Consider the following 19,491-nt stretch of genomic DNA (forward strand, 5'->3'; position numbering starts at 1 on the left):
CACGTCTGGGTAGTTCAGTCGCCCTCTCTTGTTCTGTGAGGGTTGTTGACTGGCTCTTATTAAAGTCTCATTTAAGTTGGAAATTTCAAAACACACACAGAAATCACCACTAACCAAGAGGGCACAAAATGACTTGCTGAGGTCAGACAGATGAGAAATCCAAATCCCAGCTCTAACATTTATACTGTAGGAGGGACCTCCGGCAACTTATTTCAATGGAGTCTCAGCTTCCTCATCTGTCACGGGAGAAGGTCAACCTCCAAGCCCACCTTTGGGGGCCCCACCCACTTCCCCTCGGCCCTCACCATTTCCGTGATGCAGCCCGGCCTCCAGCACCTACATCTGTCCGCCAGGGACCTTGCCCTGCCCCCACACACGGCAGGACAGAATGGTGGAAAGACTCCAGCCCCCACACTCTTCAGGTGGGTAATTCCAAGGTGTGCTCCATGCCGGCCCCCGAGCTCCAGAGACTTGCCCACGACGGTAGCCTGTTAGGCAGCATCCCTTATGGGCTGCGATTCCTTCCCTTTCTCGTGTCCCACGCCCCCACTGGCGTCTTCTAGAACAACCTCCAGAAAACTACCCCTCTTCAAACCCAAGCAAAGAATAGCTACTTTCTAAGGGATTGTAACGATTAAGTGAGAGAATGTGTGAAGTCCCCAAACCAACACCGGCCTAGTGCTGATCCCACATCTGAGGACAACAGACGTGCCGGAAGCGTGAGCCACGGTGGCTAGTGGTGCACGTAACATTGGGCTCCCGCGACCGCGTCAGAGGTCTGTCCTTTTGCGTTCTGATTCTTATAGGGGTACACAGAGGAATCGCTGGGGACCGCAACGCGTCCATATTTCACAACACGTCTCCTGGGAAAACCAACATGCTGGTCGTATTGCGTAACTACTTTGGATTCCATCACCACTGCCTCCTATCGATTTCCTCACCTCTCCCTGGGCCAACGAGCTACCCAAAAAGTTGTTCCAGGGGCTTTGCCTTTTCTTCCTGGGGGGACAAAGTGAGGAATAGGCTGGGGCAGTCAGGACACTGCCTTGACCCCTTATTTGTGTCTTCATACTATCTATCCCTCCCTCTTGACGGACTACATCACACCTATTTTTCAGATGAAGTTTTTCTTCTGACCGGAACAATGCAGAGACAAAGGGGGCCAGAGTTCAATTTCCCCACGTGGCCCAGCGACAGCTGACCAAATGCTGACACAGGAAAAGAACAAGGCTCACCCTCACGGAAGGATGGGGTTCACGTCTCCTGCAGGGACCCTGCCAGTTCTTCTGCGGGGACATTGCACGGAACACCTGCTCGGGACACTTGAGTCCCCTTCAGGGCCCTGGAGGGTCCTCCATGAGGCAGAAAAATGAATGTGCCCAGGCAGCATTTCTCAGAATCATTTTTGGTGGCCACAGATTTGAAACCTGGGAAACCCCAGGGAGACCCAGAGGAAACGTGAACAGAGGCTGGTGGAGACTTGGGTCCAAACAAATAAATTAGGGGGAATATAACCAGCACAGCACTTAAAGAGGAAACGAGTTCTATCTCACTCGGAACTAAGCAAAGAAAACCTGATATACAAGCTATAAAACTGATGAAAAGGAGAATGTTTCCTGAATCCTTCAAGCTCAAGTTCAACTGAGCTAAATAACGATCAGCTCAAAAAGAATTTTTTTAAGAAATGATAATAACAACAGTGATGATGATGATCAGCTTATGGTCCAGTGCCCAGGTGTTTGGAGGTTTTAAGCAGGGAGCCTGAGAAATACATTTCCTTCCAAGACCCCAGGTGCCCCTTGGCAAGGTCTGAAAACTACCATGAGGTGAGCAGACCGCATGGGAAGGAAGGTCAGCCGTGGGATGTCACAGAATGACTGAATCCTGAGTCTCCTCTTCCCCCTGCCTCAGGACGTTTGTCCGTGGAGCTGTCTCCGGAGCATTAGGATCCTTTGGGAGCTGGGACTGTGGAGACTCTCTGGGCCAACCTCTGAATTTTCAGGCGAGGACACTGAGGTCCAGAGAGAAAAAGTATGTTTCCCAAGGCTGCACAGCATGTGGCAGTGCCTCTGCCTGATGGCTTGGCTGAGGCTCAGTGAATCTCGGTCTGAGACTTCACATAGGTCTGTAAGCACCGTGGACTCTGGGGCAGAGATGGGCCGGGCTGGGCAGGGCCTGGAACCATGGCCCCCTTGTCACCCCATTCCCTGGGTGGGGCTGTGGGTGCCAAGAGGCCAATCAGGGACCCAGTGCTGCCTCTGGTCAGAATTTGGGAAGCTGAGGGGAACAGAGATGATGGGCGTGGCTCTGGGTACCTTGGGGGTGGAGATCTGGCATGGGGATGGGGGTGAGCATCGGCAGCTCTCACCTTCATAGCAGGGGATCAGCGTCCTGCCTTTGGCCTGGAGATTGGACGGGATGATGTAACAGAAGCCATGGGGCAGGATGTGGTCTGTTTCATAGTAGATGTTCTTCCAGCGGTGGGCACAGGCCTAAAGGACAGAGAGAGGGGTCAGAGCAGGAAAGTCAGCCCCAGCAGGTCCCAAAGCAGAACCCAGGCAACATCTGGTGGTTGTGTGGGAGGAGAGGGGCAGAGGGGCCAGAAAGCCACCCTCCCTCCTGTCCCGCCAGAGCTTGGCACCAGCTGTCTGGGGCATCGGCAACCTACATGAGCGAACCCCAGGAGGCTACTAGGAAGAGACAGGAAACAAATACGTAAACCAACGAGGACGGTACCTAGTGCTGAGCACCGGGAAGGAAAGACCGGAGTTATGGGACAGAGACTCTGGAGGTGGGAAGGATGGAGGTCAGGGAGACAGGAGAGTAAACCAGCCACGCTGAGGGTGCAGGACAGTGTTCCAGGAGAGGGGTCACTGGGTGCGGAGGAAGCCCCCGCGAAAGGCTTGAAGGTTCGAGGGAAAGGAAGGCGGGCGGGTCTGGACTGCGGTGGGAGGGAAGAGGTCAGAGAGGGGACGGGGCCAGCCCACGGGGGTCTTGCAGACCGTGGGGACTATTACCTTCGTGGACGTGCAAGGGAAGCCAACAGTCTCACACAGGTGAGTGGCATGACCTGGTTTACAGTTGAGAGAGAGAACGTAGCCACGGTGTGGAGCCCGCAGGCGGGCAAGAGTGTAAGTGAACGTCCAACGGACGCTGGGCTGGGGGGAGCAGCAGGAACGCGGGAGGGGCGCGTCCTTCCCCACCCACCACAGAAGTCCCCCACTCGGACACACCTGCCCGCTCCAGTTACATGTGTGCGCGTGACCTCACACATCCCAGCACCCATAAGTTTGGTTAGGGGCCGACCCGCTTCCTGCGAGGGCGGGCACTCTGCCCAGCCTGTTTCTCATGGACACACACTCACTTCTGCCCCCGGTCCACTCTGGCCTACAAATGTATTTTCCTAAAATAATCAGAGCTTTTGCTTGTTTGTTTAAAGTTTATTTATTTTGAGTGTGAGAGAGACTAGGGGAGGAACAGAGAGAGAGAGAGAGAGAGAGAGAGAATAACCCAAGCAGGCTCTGAACTGCCAGTGTGGAGCCCAAGGTGGGGTTCAATCTCACGAACCATGAGATTACGACCTGAGCCAAGATCGAGAGTCGGACGCTCAACTGACTGAGCCGTCAAATATTTTGGCGTCCCAGAATAATCAGACCTTTTAACTTCTTGGTCTCTTTCCTTCGAATGCACAACAGGTCACAACATTCAGCATCTACAGGGCCCACATTTGATTTCTTCTGCAATGCTAGAGGGAGGCCAGAGGCGTCTTTGGAATTCCTATTTTCCACACGGGAAGCCCAAGTGTCAGCGTGGCTCCCGTAAGTCTCAGAGCCAGCAGGTGCTGCCTACCGCGGAGGAACCCACCGCTTCAGGGTCCTCCTTGTCTCACTAGAAAACCTTGTCCATTTTCCATTTGACAGTTCCCATTCCGGCAATCCCTATCAAGATAACACCAGCATTCTTCACAGAGCTAGAACACACAATCCTACAATTTGTATGGAACCACAAAAGACCCCGAATAGCCAAAGCGATCTTGAAAAAGAAAACCAAAGCTGGAGGCATCACAATCCCCGACTTCAAGCTGTATTACAAAGCTGCAATCATCAAGGCAGTATGGTACTGGCACAAAAACAGACATCTGGGTCAATGGAACAGAATAGAGAACCCGGAAATGGACCCACAAACGTATGGCCAACTAATCTTTGACAAAGCAGGAAAGAATACCCAATGTTACAAAGACAGTCTCTTCAGCAAGTGGTGCTGGGAAAACTGGACAGCGACATGCAGAAGAATGAACCTGGACCACTTTCTTACACCATACACAAAAATAAACTCAAAATGGATGAAAGACCTAAATGTAAGATAAGAAGCCATCAAAATCCTAGAGGAGAAAGCAGGCAAAAACCTCTTTGACCTCAGCCCCAGCAACTTCTTATTTAACATGTCTCCGGAAGCAAGGGAAACAAAAGCAAAAATGAACTACTGGGACCTCATCAACACAAAAATCTTCTGCACAATGAAGGAAACAATCAGCAAAACTAAAAGGCAACCGACAGAATGGGAGAAGATATTTGCAAATGACAGATCAGATAAAGGATTAGGATCCAAAATCTATAAAGAACCTATCAAACTCAACACCCAAAAAACAAATAATCCAGTGAAGAAATGGGCAAAAGACATGAATAGACACTTCTCCAAAGAGGACATCCAGATGGCCAACTGACACATGAAAAAATGCTCAACATCATTCATCATCAGGGGAATACAAATCAAAACCAAATGAGACACCACCTCATACCTGTCAGAATGGCTAACATTAACAACTCAGGCAACAACAGATGTTGGTGAGGATGTGGAGAAAGAGGATGTCTTTTGCACTGCTGTTGGGAATGCAAACTGGTGCAGCCACTCTGGAAAACAGTATGGAGGTTCCTCAAAAAATTAAAAATAGAACTACCTACGACCCAGCAATCGCACTACTAGGTATTTATCCAAGGGATACAGGTGTGCGGTTTTTCAAAGGGGCACGCGCACCCCAGTGTTTATAGCAGCATTATTGACAATAGCCAAAGTATGGAAAGAGCCCAAATGTCCATCGACAGATGAATGGATAAAGAACATGTGGTATATGTATACAATGGAGTATTACTTGCCAATAAGAAAGAAAGAAATCTCGCCATTTGCAACTACGTGGATGGAACCAGAGGGTATTATTCTAAGTGAATTTAGTCAGTCAGAGAAAGACAAATATCACATGACTTCACTCATATGAGGAATTTAAGAGACAAACAGATGAACATAAGGGAAGGGAAGCAAAAATAATATAAAAACAGGAAGGGGCACAACACATAAGAGACTCTTAAATACGGAGAACAAACTGAGGGTTGCTGGAGGGGTGGTGGGAGGGGGGATGGGCTAAATGGGTAAGGGGTGTTAAGGAATCTACTCCCGAAATCATTGTTGCGCTATATGCTAATGTGGATGTAAATTAAAAAATAAATAAATTTTTTAAAAAAGTTCCCATTCCTGCCTGAGGAGCAGTCAAACCCACCCCCTGAGGGAGATCTAGTAGCTGTTGTTACTGGCCTACCCAGAGGTCCCAACACCCCTGAGATAACCATTCTGGGGTCGAATGAAATACCCAGGTCACCAAGGGAGAGAGGGGCCTCTTTGGGGCTTGGTCATCCCTCAGATCATCTTCTGATGAAAATCACTGCCTTCCAGCCTCTCTGCTCTTCATTCCTTCAAATCCACTACCCGCAGGACCCTTGAAGACAAGGCCCCTCACCGCCCAAGGGCAAAACTACCGGAAATGTGAATCTGCCCACACATTGGTGCTTGCCCTGTGAGATTAAACTACACAGGAAGACCTCTTGTTGTTCCTTATACTGCAAACCACCTTCATTCCTCCCCACTTGATGCAGTTTTGTGCCGACAGCATAGTTTCTCAAGGACCTGTGCAAATCTATCGCAAAGCACATAATCACTCCATTTCACCAAACAGTTGATTTCTTAAATTTTTGGCCCTGACTCAGTTCTGATGGCTTGCAAACTTGAATCACTTATCTAGTTGGCTGGCAAATTACTTCCAGTTTAGCTTATAGATTCAGCAAAGCCCTTGGCTTCCAGGACTTACCACGTTTTATTGTACTTCTGGGCTGGAGAGACCATACAAAGGGGCGGGTATTTATCATGGGGCATGCTGACTCTTCTAAGGAAGGACATTCTGCATTTAATGTCTAGTTTACTGTCTCCTCATTTGTTTTTGTTTTGTTTTTTTTAAGTGCCATAAATTGTTTAAGGAGTGATCTTGGAGAATTCCTAGAAAATCCAAATATTGCATTTCACAGTAAACTAAACTAAAATTAAGGCATACTGTGAGGTCAGAGATCAAAGTGTCAAAGGCAGTATGCATGTAGGAAAACAAAGAAGACTGTTTCTGAATATAAATTACAGAAAGAAAAGACTGTTTAGCCTTGATTATCATTATATATACACACACATGTCAATCTGACCCCTACATTAAAAAAAATTCCTAGGGACTGTCTCCAAAGGATTACTAACCCCATCCATCTCTCCAAATGAGTTCTGCCATGAGGGAGGAAGGGGGCAGAGCAGGGAAGAACAGGAAAAGAAGCGCATTCTCTAGAAACAACAAGACTAATCAAACTCAGATTCCAAATGATCTAAAAAGGGGAAGATGGTCCCACATTACCCCAAACCTTAGAATTTGACATCTTTCAAGTTATGAGGATTGTTTTTTACTACCCCCCCTCCAAAAAAAATAAAAAGGAGAAAATGAGCAATTTATCACAAAGGTCTTTTTTTGTTGTATGGAAACAGCACGTCCTTCTGGGGGAGGGGGTGGGAGGATCCTGGGCCTCTCCCGATGGCTCAGCCACAAAGACACGTAGGTCCCCACCCCACCCTCTTACACAGATGGCCAGAGCTGTTACCACGCCTCAGGTCCACCCTGCACAGCCAGGGCCAGGCCCCAGGCCACCGAGAACACCCCACCCGGCAAGGAAGTCCCCCCCACCCCCCAGCCCTGGGGGGAGGAGCCTGGGAGGCCCAGGGAAGGGGCTTCTGGAATGCTGGGAAAGTCCTTCTGAGACTGCCGACCCAATGACAATTCATCGAAGTGAACACAAATCATCTGTGTACTTTCCTCCGTATGTGTTATAGCACATTAGACGTTCTCTAGCCATCACCACCAGGAAACACGGCAATGGAAGTAAACGCAACACCGTATGCCGCGGCTTTGAAAGAAGTGGACAGATGAGAAGTCGTGAGCAGACAGGGGCCTCCCTGATGTTTAGGAAGGACGAGGCATAGAGCCCAGAATGCCGCTGCCACGAGGAATAATCCGGATGCTTCAATTATTTGTTGTCTGAGCCTTGGAGACTAATGACAAGCAGAAGACATCAGACTTGAACATCCTGAGATGCCCTCCCAAATCCAAGAAAAGGGCCCGTGCCCATGCAGAGTGCCTGGGTGGCCATGGCAACAAAGACTGCTTCTTCTCTATTTCTTAAACGGTCGTCTGCACACAGGGGAGCAGGCAGACAGCGTGGGAAGGGCCTTGCCCCTAATCCCGATGCTGTGTTTGCATCTGGTATTATCTGGATGGAAAACAGGAAGACTGGAGGAAAACAGGAAGGCACCACAACACCTATGAGCCCAGACTGCAGACACTAAGCCAAAGTCAGCCCACCAGAGCTGGTTGCCGGGTTCGGGGCTCAGAAAACGTCATTTGTCGATGAGACACTTGACTCCCTGTCGCGGCTTTCAAATTCTCCATCTGTTCTATACTTGGAAGTCAGCACCTGGTGCCATTTAAAAAAAAAAAAAAACTCACCCCACCTCCCCCTGTTCAAAGCCACCGTGGAATCCAATATTACGTTCCATGGGGACACAGGTCCCACGCTCACACCCCAGGTACCTCCTGCGTGCTCAAAGTGTGTTCGAATAACACGCATCTTCCTGTGCTTAATTTTAAAGCAAATACCTGCCTAGCAGAAAGCCTTGACAGGTACATTTGACACCTTAAAGAAAAAGCAAATGGATACGAGGCCTCCAAAATGTAAATATGGATGAAGTCACCATTCCTTGTACCTTGTCACCTATCATTTCTAGGGCTGTTTTGTAGCATTTTGCCTCATGCTTCCATCAACCACTCAGCCACCAAGAAGAGATGGCAGCTGATTTGCTTTCTAATTGTTTTAATAGTGACACTCTGCCCTTCCATTATTCAAACATACTTTTAGATACCCCTCCTTAGAGAGACCATCTCTAGGCACTGATAACTGACAGTGCAAAGGGTGAAAAAAATGCGGTCTCTCCCCAGGCAGCTTCCATAAAAAAGGAGGCATACATGCAAGATAAACTATACTTACAAAGGTCACAACATAATGCCGAGTTCCCAATGGCACACAAGATGCTAGGCTTATTCCAGAAAGCGCAGTCACCAATGACAGGCCTCAAGGAGGAAGCAGAGTCTAAACTGGGAGGACGGAGGGGGCTGGGAACAGAGGAGACTCAGGACAAGCCTTTCCTAGCAAGACGCCACAGGTGCAAAAAGTCACCGGGACAACTCAACAACAACAAACAATCCAACTTAAAGATGGGCAAAGGAGGACATACAAATAGCCAGGAAGCACGTGAAAAGATGCTCAGTATCACCAATTCCTAGGGAAATTCAAATCAAACCCACCATGAGACACCATCTTGCACCCATCAGGATGGCCACTCTTAAAGAGAAGAAGAAAAAAAGAAAAAACCTGTCGGCAACGATGTGGAGAAACTGGAACCCTTCTCTTGTGCACTGTTGGTGAGAATGTAAAACGGCACGGCCACCGTGGGAAAACAGGGTGACGGTGCCTCCACAAAATTAAAAATAGAATTTCCATAGGGTTTGGTGATGCCACATCTGGACAGCTATACAAAAACACTGAAAACAGGATCTTGAAGAGATCATCGCACACCTGTGGTCATAGCAACACTGTTCACAACAACCAGGCCACCCAAACATCCATCAGTGGATAGAACAGTATTCGGCCCTAGAAAAAAGAAATACTGCCACACGCTACAACACAGATGAAACTTGAGGACATCGTGCCAAGCGAAATAAGCCGACGGCAAGACAAATACTGCATGATTCCACTCACGTCGTTATCGAAAGCAGTTCGACTCTTAGAAACAGGACGGTGGTTGCCAGAGACTGGGGGGGAGAGGGATGGGGGTAAGCGCTCAATGCAGAGTTTGTTTTACAAGGTGAAGAAGTTGAGAGGTCTGTAGCCCAACAATGTACACACCGGTAACACTACTGTGCTGCTCGTTTAAAAACGGGTAAGATGAGGGGCGCCTGGGTGGCGCAGTCGGTTAAGCGGCCGACTTCAGCCAGGTCACGATCTCGCGGCCCGTGAGTTCGAGCCCCGCGTCGGGCTCTGGGCTGACAGCTCAGAGCCTGGAGCCTGTTTCGGATTCTGTGTCTCCCTCTCTCTCTGCCCCTCCCCCGTTCATGCTCTGTCTCTCTCTGTCCCAAAAATAAATTTTAAAAAACGTTGAAAAAAAAAAATTAAAAAAAAAATACAGGTAAGATGGTAAATTTTAGCTTGTGTCTTTGACCACAGTGAAAAACACAAAGCCATGAGGAGAACGGATGCTGTTGGGTGCCCTCTTCCCCCAGCACCCACAGGATGGCTTATTGAATGAAGCCGGGCTCGTGTAAGACGTGAGGAACACAGCTCTGCGTGCGATGAACGAGAACTGGGTTATGACGGCAGACTACCCTGTCGTGGCACCATCACCCTGAGCCCCAGCTCCGCCTTCTCAGCTTCCTTTGCTAACTCATCCCCACGATCCTCACTGCCGTTCATGTCCCCAGAGGTGGCCCCCTCCTCTGATTGGCAGTGACACAGAACTCTCTGGAAATAAGCTCTTGGCTGCACAGAGCTCATCTTTCTGTGGGAGGAAGAAACGTTTTCACAGGAGTAACCTCTGGCTCTAGGCTCCACGCGCCCTGCAGCATCGTGTGGGGTGCCTCCACCAGACCGCCACCGCCTCTGTGCTGAGTCTCGACCTCAGGCCACCCTGATTTATAGAAGGAGCAGCTTCTTCCCTCCTTTCTAGAGGATGGCGGGCAACATTCCAGCCGTCCTGGGGCCGAGTTGTCCAGTCAGGGTCAGGCCACTACGTCTGGAGGCCTGGAGATGGTCCAGGGCAGCCCGCAAACTGGACACAGAGACAAACAGAGGGGCTGGGGGCCCCGCGCAGACCGACAGTGGTTCCAGTAGGAAGGTCCCTCCACACTGGTGACAGCATCCAGCTGCTTCTTCCCTCCCCCAAGGGGCCTGACCAGGGGCAGATGCTAACTTTGTGGTGAGAAGGCAGGCCGAATTCACACAAATAGCCTCTTCCATGGAGAAGTTTAACACAAAAGCAGGCTCCTCAGGCAGGGAAGGAAACATTTTGCCTAGATCCTGAAGGAAAACCTGTTTCTCCTGGGATAAAATATAAATATATAAACCCTCAACTTTACAGCACGTGGCCCGGAGGAAGCCCTCAATGAACGGCAGCTGGTAGTGTTTTCCCTCCTTGATCTTCTGCTTTTATGAGAAAACGCTTCACACAGCTTCCAAGAAAAGCCAATGAAAAGAAACGGCCTATGAAGTCAGAATGCTGGTTCTCTCAGTGGAGAGGGGCATAGGGGAACACTCTGGCCTTAGCAACGGGGATGCAGGAGCATGTGTATGAAAAGGCCACCAAGCCGTCCGCATCAAGTTGCGTGTGTCGGTATGTAGGGTCATACCTCCATAGGAAAGAGTAAAAGAAAAAGGAAGAAGTGGACAAAACTTCTGAGGCAGTTACAAACGCCTGTCTTGTGGAGTCCAGTAAAAGTCTCTGTGGTGACGGAAGGGTTTCCTCTGTGCGCTGTCCAACACAGTAGCCAGTAGCCACATGCTGTTACTTATCACTTGAAATGTGGCTAGTACAGAGGACTGAATTTTTGACTAGATTGGCTTAAAATGCACAGACTGCACGTGGCTGGCAACTACCTCACTGGACGGTGTAGCTCTCGAAAAGCCTCCAGGACAAAGGCTTTTCTTTGCGCCTCCTCAACGCACCTAACGGACCTGAGAAGGCCACATGCACTTTGGAAGCCAAATATAGTTGACCCTTGAATGACAGTGGGGGTTAGGGGTACCGACCCTCTCATGCAGTTGAAAATCTGCATATAACTTTTGACTCCCCGACAATTTAATGAATAGTTGACCTATTCGTTGACCTAACAGTTGACCAAGAACATCAAAGGAGGTTAACACAGATTTTGTGTCTTTTATGTACTACTCTCTTCTTACAATAAATTAAAGGAAAGAAAACATTAAGAAAATCACACGGAACAGAAAATACACTTAGAGTGCTGTAAACAATCCACGAATAAGTGGACCCATGCAGTCCCAACCCATGTTGTTCAAAGGTCAACTGTAGAGCGCCAAAAAAAACATGGGTTTCCTAACGTGTAATACTATGTAGGAATAAATAGGAATAAACTGCTGATACACACAAGTTAATCTCAGAAGTATTCTGAGTGAAAGAAGTCTTAGACAAAAGAGCACACAGGTAGCTTTCCATTTATACGAAGATCTAGAAAAATCGAAAGGAATCCATGGTAGTACTGATCATAAGAGCGGTTGCCCTGGGGTGGGAGGACTGACTCGTAAGGAACATAAGAGAACTTTCTGGGATGACAGAGATAGTCCATAACTCGATGGGGGTCAGGGCGTCACACAGGAGTGTACCTTTGTCAAAAATAAAACTACAATCTTAAGTTCTGTGCATTTTATGCTCACTATACCTCAACTTAAAAGACACACATTCACAAAAATACTTATGCAACAAACACGATCACGTTTCAACAGCCATATCTCCGCACCCCGGGACGGGCACTGAGCATCTGACAGATGAAAAAAAATAAAAAGATCAGTCATCTGTTCAAGCAGTAGTCCAGAACGGGCAACAACCTCAAGGCCATGCCCCTGTCACCGTGCCGCCCAGCCTTCCTAAGGCATCTAGAAGTCATTCACCCTCAGAGTGCCGCCCCCTCCCCACGGCACTTACCAGCACGCGGCCATCAGCCTTGGGCTGCCGGGCCAGGCTCACCCCCATCCACTCGTCATCCCTGTCTTCCCGGCAGGTCTTTCCACACGACATGCCCCGATTCTTCCCTGGATGAAAAAGAGAAAAGCCAGACTTGCTTTGAGAAATGACGTTCCGTTGGCTGCTTTTCAAAGGGTGGTCTACAGTCCAAGTGCTGGTTACCTGCCAGTGAGGAAATAAGGAACTTGGAACAAAATGGAAATCAACTCCAGCGCGACGCATGCCGTTTGATTCGGCCAATACTTTTTTCATCGCAAGACTTCCTCGAGGAGGGAAGTGGTGCAGTGATTTATGTTCTGAAGCTAGCTCCTTCATCTGTTATGTACCAGTAATAAGCAGTTTGCAAACCGGACATTTTGAGCGGCACTAAAGAACACAGTGGCACGATGGATACCTCTCCTTTTCAGCTAACGAGTATCATGACAATTCTTCGTTAAAAAAAAAAAAAAATCAGAAGCTCTAGATGGGAAAGAACTTTGGGGAAGGTGAGGACGTGAAGGGATTATCATGAAGTAGCTCTCACTATGTACAGATATATGTGTCACCTCTATTATCTCATTTGTCCTTCTCAAGGTAGTCAGGTAAGGTAGGTATCTTAGTCCTGACTTTACAGGCAAGGAGACTGAGGCCAAAGAGGCTGCGGGACTTTCGCAGTGAGTCCCAACTAGTAACTAGCAGAGCTAGGCTCTGAACCCAGGCAGAGTCACCTGATCCCAAAGATGATGGACCATGTATTTTCCACTGGACTACAAGGTGAGCTTTGAAGTCTACCACGTCTTTCCTTACTTAAAATATAAAACCTGCGATAAATTTTAATGGCCTCCCCCTTCATGCACAGCATGAAATCTTAACACTTGACTCCAGCCGACTGGGCCCTGTGTGAGCCAGCCCCAGCCCACCCTGCCAACCCCCTCCACTTCCGCTCCCGCCCACCACCCCAGCTGCACTGCCCTCACTCGGAGCTTTAAAAGGGCACACGCTTCCTCAGCTTGGATGTTCTGCCTCCCGTACCTGCCCAGCTAACTACCGCGAATCCTTCCAATCAGGTGTAGATCAACTACCCACCTCCCCTCTGGTATTCTGGCACTCAACTACGCATTTTAATGTCTCTTGGCCCACTAATTTGTAAGGTCTTTGTTTTGTTCACCAGTATGTCTCAGTGATTAATGAGTAACAGGTACCTAGCATATGACAGATGGATGGATGGATGGATGGATGGATGGATGGAAGGGAGGGGAGGGAGGAAGAGAGGGAGGGAAGGAGGGAGGGAGGAATGAAGGAGGGAGGGAGGGAGGGAGGAAGGAAGAGAGGAAGACAGGAAGGGAGGGAGGAAGAAGGGAGGGAGGAAGAAGGGAGGGAGGAAGGAGGAAGGGAGGGAAGGAGAGAGGGAGGGAAGGAGAGAGGGAGGAATGAAGGAGGGAGGGAGGGAGGGAGGGAGGGAGGGAGGAAGGAGGAAGGGAGGGAGGGAGGAAGGAGGAAGGGAGGGAGGGAGGAAGGAGGAAGGGAGGGAAGGAGAGAGGGAGGGAAGGAGAGAGGGAGGGAAGGAGAGAGGGAGGGAAGGAGAGAGGGAGGAATGAAGGAGGGAGGGAGGGAGGGAGGAAGGAAGGAAGAGAGGAAGACAGGAAGGGAGGGAGGAAGAAGGGAGGGAGGGAGGGAGGGAAGAGGAAGGGAGGGAAGGAGAAAGGGAGGGAGGGAGAGAGAGAGGGAGGGAGGGAGGGAGGGAGGAAGAAGGGAGGAAGAAAGGAAGGAAGGGAGGAGGAAGGGAAGGAGGAAGGAAGGGAGAGGGGATGAATGATCAGGCCACCCTGAGAAGAAAAAGAGGAAGTGGGAGGGCACGGAACCCGTTTCCGCCTTGGCAGTGACGTCCACCCACCTCGAGCCATGTCTAATTCGGTGCATCTCCGGTCAGGGTTGGTGTGGACGCGGCACTTAAACACAGCCCCGGGGGACTTCACTGAAGTGCTGTACTTGGACTCTGCCTTTGGTGCGCCCACAAGGACCCTGCACATCAAGAAGAAAGGACATTCTGTCACAACCCAGTACCGGCAAACAGGAGGCCGATGCTTAAACCCTCACCCAGTGGTGGGTGGGCTGCCTGAATGCTCTAGGGGGCCCAAGGGGGAGGGCCTCCAACAGTGGGCCTGTTAGATTTTCTCCAGGCACATTATTTTTAAATGTTTATTTATTTTGAGAGAGAGAGAGAGAGAGAGAGGGAGAAAACAAGCATGAGTGGGGGAGGGGCAGAGGGAGAGAGAGAATCCCAAGTAGGCTCCACACTGACAGCACAGAGCCCGACACAGGGCTCGATCTCATGAACTGTGAGATCGTGGCCTGAGCCAAAATCAAGAGTCAGAGGCTTCACCAACTGAGCCACCCAAGCGCCCCTCTCCAGGCACATTTAAAGCTTAAGACTGGCTGGGAACACATCCAAGCAAAGAGTTCCTATCCACAATCTATGAAGAACTCCTATAAATCAATAAAAAAAAAAAAAAAAAAAAAAAAAAAAAAAAAAACAGACCAATAGAATAGTGGGCCAGATACTTGACGAAAGGAGATAACCAAATGGCGAATGAACATAGACAAGATCCTCAACTGCATTAGCTGTCAGAGAAACCCAAGTGAGAGGCCAATTCACACCTACTAGAAGGCGAAACCGAAAGGGATGAAAATGCCAAGTGCTGGCCAACCACAGCTCCGCAGGTAAATCTCACAAATACAACACCAGGCAAAAGACAGGAGGGCCAACGGGTACTCACTGAGTCCACTTATCTGAAGCTCGGAGCAGGTGAAATTTAACTGGTGCTAGAGGTCATGCTATGGGTTACTTCCGGAGAGGAGCAAGGGGGGCGGTGTGGCTAGGGAGAGGGGGCTTTCCAGGGGTGCTTATCATGTTCTATTTCCAACCTGAGTAGTGTCTACTCAGATTTATGATAATTCATTGAATTGCATATATATGACATGGGTACTTTCCTGGATGTGTGGGATGCTTTAGTAAAAAAAAAATAAGAAGCAGGAAATTTAGAGATGCCATTTCTCTTCTGTGCCCCCCTCTTCCCCTCCCCCCCCCCCACAAAACATACATACTTAGGGGGCAATAGGAAAGAAACAACAGGAGTGTCGAATTATACACCACATCCTCTGTCCCAAGGCAAACCAGAGATAGAATAGTTCACATGTGAATAAGGGCAAGGAGGAAGCTCTACATCCTTTATCTTGAACCGGAAACTGCCGGGGTCAGTGGGGTGGGGGAGGATGGCCCCTGCAGGGCCCCTCCCCACTGGAGGAAAAGAGCAAGCCATGCTAAGAAGACAGACAAGACATATTCAGGGCTGTGTGGACGTAGAACATCCGGGGGGGGGGGGGGGGGGATTAGCAACAAGCTCCCTACAGATGTCACAGAAACGATTCTGTCCTGCATTTGTATGCACTGTTTCCAGAGTGGTCAAGAGCAGTGTTTATTTATTTATTTTTATTTTTAAAAAATTTTTTTAATGTTTATTTTTTTTATTTTTGAGACAGAGAGAGACAGAGCATGAACGGGGGAGGGGCAGAGAGAGAGGGAGACACAGAATCGGAAGCAGGCTCCAGGCCCCGAGCCATCAGCCCAGAGCCCGACGCGGGCCTCGAACTCACGGACCGCAAGATCGTGACCTGAGCCGAAGTCGGACGCTTAACCGACTGAGCCACCCAGGCGCCACAAGAGCAGTGTTTAGAATACTAAGCGGCACCAATCAGGCAGGGTATGCTGAGCCACAAGCCATTTGGAAGAGGACTTGTAAGGTGAGACCCTGAACAAGACCTACACCGATGTCCAAAGAGTAGAAAATTCCAAGCCACTGCTCAATGAGAACATGACCTGCTCCTTATGTCTAGCAGCCTAGAAAGGAGATGCCGTTCACCTGGAAAGGTTCCAGGCACATCGTGAAGTGTGCTGTGCCCCCTAACCCTGCGACAGAAAGCGTTACCCCTCACGTGTCTGTGGAAAAGCAGCCTAGCAGAGGTTAGAATGACCCCAGAGAGCCTGCCTGGAGATGTGGCCCAGGCTCCCCTCACTTGGTCCTGAAAGCCACCTTCACCTTGGGGTCATGATATCCACCCCTACCCTGGCAGCAGAGTGATGGTGTTCCCTCCCCAGCACCCCAGCTGAAAGGAGTGGAGATCTATACATCAGATAACAAAAGTCTGGGACCTTCAGATGGACCCTCAGCAAAGGCTGGACACCCATACTAATCCGGCCCAGAGACATGGTATCAGGTTCACGGGAAGGGACGTGGGTCCTGTCTTTGTAGGTTCCACACTCAACGTGGGGCTCGAACTCACGACCCTGAGATCTAGAGTCGCACGCTCTACTGACTGAGCCGGCAAGAATGTGGGTCCTGTCTTAATTCCCAGCGCCCTGAGCCCAATCCCTCAACGCCCACACACTGACGACACAAAGGATCACCAAGGATCTCCGGGGACACACGGAGCCAAGGAAGACCCACCCTCACCGGAGCATTTCCTGCCGGGTGGTCTTGAGAGTTGGTGCTCGATTCCGGGCGGGGGGGTGAGAGGAACGGATCCCCGAGCTTCCCCGGGGCCCCTCAGCAGCACCCCGGGAAGCTGGCCGGCTGCTCCCTGCTCCTGCAGCCTCACCGGGGAGGGGGGAGGCCCCAGCTGCAGAATCCGCAGGCAGAAGCAGGGCTGCACCCCCAGCCGCCAGAAATCTCAGCGAGCACTTTCCCTCGCAGGGCGGGCGGCTGGGCCGGCTCCCGGCGGCTCCAGCTCAAACGCAGGATGACACATAAAACGCAACCCCGGCGAGAAGAAAGCCACATTAAGGGACCGGCTTCCCCCCTGGCTTCTGGGGCTGAGCCTCAGAGCCACCGGGGCCAGCAGAGGGTTGCTCGCGATAAGGCCGGTTATGTTTTCACAGGTGACAAGAATTAGCAGTTTGACAGATCGAAACTGCCGAACCGTCCTCTGCCTTTCCACGCGTCAGGTTGTAGAAGCCTGGGAACATAAAACGCCTCCCGCACTCGGAAACCCCAGCGGGACAGGGCTGGGCCCACGAGTTCCCACAAACTCCAAATTTACATTAGCTCGGCGAATAAATGCCACTTGCAATTCATTTTATTAAAAACCACGAAAATTAGACGAAGGGGAGAAGTATTCACACAGCGAGGAAGGGAAACGGCTGCAAGGAGCAAGCTGTTTCTCCACCGCATCCCCCAAAACGGCACTGGTGCCCCGGTCCTGTCAGAGAGTGCCACTGGGCCGGAGTCACAGACCCGGGGTCACGGGTTATCCCGGGAAGGGACCCCGGAGAGCCGACATCCCAGGCGCCGGTGCTTCCAGCCCAGAGCGGAGACTGAGAGGGACAAAGTTCGTATCAGAGTCTAAGGTGGAGAAAGGATCCGCTGGATGAGTTTTTTCCCCTTCCAAACCCACGGTACTCAGCGGTCCTAGCGATGGCTGATCGAGCACTGATAACAACCCTTTGGTTCCAAGTCCCCGTCAGCCGGTCGGACGAGAAGGTTTTTCCAAGTCCTTTGCAATGGGAAACGAAGCAGGAGATAAGGGGGCGTGTGCACACACACATGCGCTCCCGGGGGCGGCACGGTGGAGCCCCGGCTTGTATCTCTGTGTTTACAGAACGCTGTGGCTTCCTCCCCAGCCTGGCGTTGCTCTGGGGCAGCTCTGGGGCTGCTTGCCCAGCAGCAAGACCGCTGCCGTAGGCCAGCCCATGAGCCGGTCTCTTCTGAAGTCAGTTCAGCTGGCTGTCTGCCAGGCCGATCCCGAGAGACAGAGCGTGCGACCGCCCAGAGTTCAGGACAAGCCACCGCACAGACGCCATATCCGCCTCTTCTCGTCTGTTATTCTCTGCGTTATAAAGAGACAGCCCGTCACTTCCCAGAGCCCCCCACAATCTTCCCCGGTACCTTCGACACGACACTGAGATGGCTCCTTCCTTCGTACGGTTGCCACAGGAAAGGGCCCAGGTGTCCCCGCCAACAGGCTCCCATCAACAAGCCATCAGGCCGATTCTCACCCTTGCTTGCTACTTCACGTGTGGTCCTCAGACCAGCAGCAGGGAAAGCAGGGGAAATGCCCGGGAGCTTGACGGAAAAGCAGGACCTCAGGCCTCAGCCCCCCCAAATCAGAACTCGCGTCTTAACCGGCCCTCCCGGCGATGCGGAGGCTAACACGCTATACAACCCCCTACGTGGACGACAAATAATCGCGCTCCATCTGCAGCCAGTACGAAGGGATGACTCTTGAGAAAGGAACCCTGCTCCTATCCCACCCCTAAAGATGCGCTCAAACTTCAAGGACATTTTAGACTCCTCTCCTTAACTCGTTACTTTAGATTTCTAATGACGAGGACGATCAGGGTGTATCAGGCACTTGGAGGGCGCAGGATCTGGGCAAGCGGGGTATAGCACGCACCCCGGCGGTCGAGCGCACTGCCCACCCCCCTATTCTGCCCACCCCACGTCAGCCAGAAAGGAGGAAAAGGGACCCAGAAGGCGCAGGGCGACCAGTCTGCAGCCAGCCACCACAGTGTGATCTTGCCCAAGAAAAGCCCTCGACGAGGCTCTTCGGGTGGTTCCCGGGTTAACACTTTGATTTGGAGCTTCTGTCATGCCAAAGAACAGGGGTTTAAAATAGAAAGAAGCCCTTTCTCCTCCCCATCAGGCTGAATGTCAATCACGTCCTCGCTTTTCTAAAACGCGTATGTGGCTAGCACAGTGATGCCCAGAGGTTTGCTTTTTTTTTTTTTTTAAGAAGAAATCATCAACACCTATCTTTTTTTTCTTTTAGAGAGGGAGAGAGCATGAGAGGGGGCGGGGCAGAGAGAGAGAGGGAGAGAGGAAGAATCCCAGGCAGGCTCCACACCCAACACAGAGCCTGACACGGGGCTCAACCCCACGACCCTGGGGTCATAACCTGAGCCGAAATCAAGAGTCGGACACTCAGCTGACTGAGCCACCCAGGTGCCCCAGATTTGCCTCTCTTAATGAGTAGTTCACACACCTGTCTGGAAATGTGGGCCCATCTGTCCACCTGCCAACACGGGTTATGCTCACGGGTTGTCTGATTTCTTGCTCAAGGCAACCCTGTCGGGCAGCTTCCCATGTGTGCTTTACTCAGAGACGGTGGTTACGCTGCTGGCAAGCTGGGATTTAAACCCGGGGCATCCGTGGCCAGTCCTCCAAACTCCGCCTCTCCGACACAGCCACCCCCCTGGTTGACACGTGTGGGAAAGCGGGCCACAAAGCTCCACTCCGGCCACCCACCAGCTCTGAAGCCCTCCCTCGCATCACCGGAGCAGACGGCAGGTAAACTCCC

At 50.9% G+C, this 19,491-nt stretch overlaps 1 protein-coding gene across 3 annotated transcripts in view; it reads right to left on the reverse strand.

Annotated features, from left to right (window-relative positions):
• Positions 1–19,491, reverse strand: part of ITGA9 (integrin subunit alpha 9) — a 357,855-nt gene that overhangs the window by 327,976 nt on the left and 10,388 nt on the right. For all 3 annotated transcript variants that reach the window (XM_078432512.2, XM_078432513.2, XM_078432514.2), the window contains exons 2-4: positions 14,033–14,160; positions 12,121–12,227; positions 2,369–2,492 (exon numbers count right to left, since the gene is read on the reverse strand). In XM_078432512.2, the coding sequence (XP_078288638.1) occupies positions 2,369–2,492; positions 12,121–12,227; positions 14,033–14,160 (359 nt within the window). The remainder of the gene's footprint in view (positions 1–2,368; positions 2,493–12,120; positions 12,228–14,032; positions 14,161–19,491) is intronic.

Source organism: Panthera onca, chromosome C2, assembly GCF_046562875.1.
Source record: "Panthera onca isolate mPanOnc1 chromosome C2, mPanOnc1 haplotype 2, whole genome shotgun sequence".
NCBI classification, from domain to species: Eukaryota; Metazoa; Chordata; class Mammalia; order Carnivora; family Felidae; genus Panthera; species Panthera onca.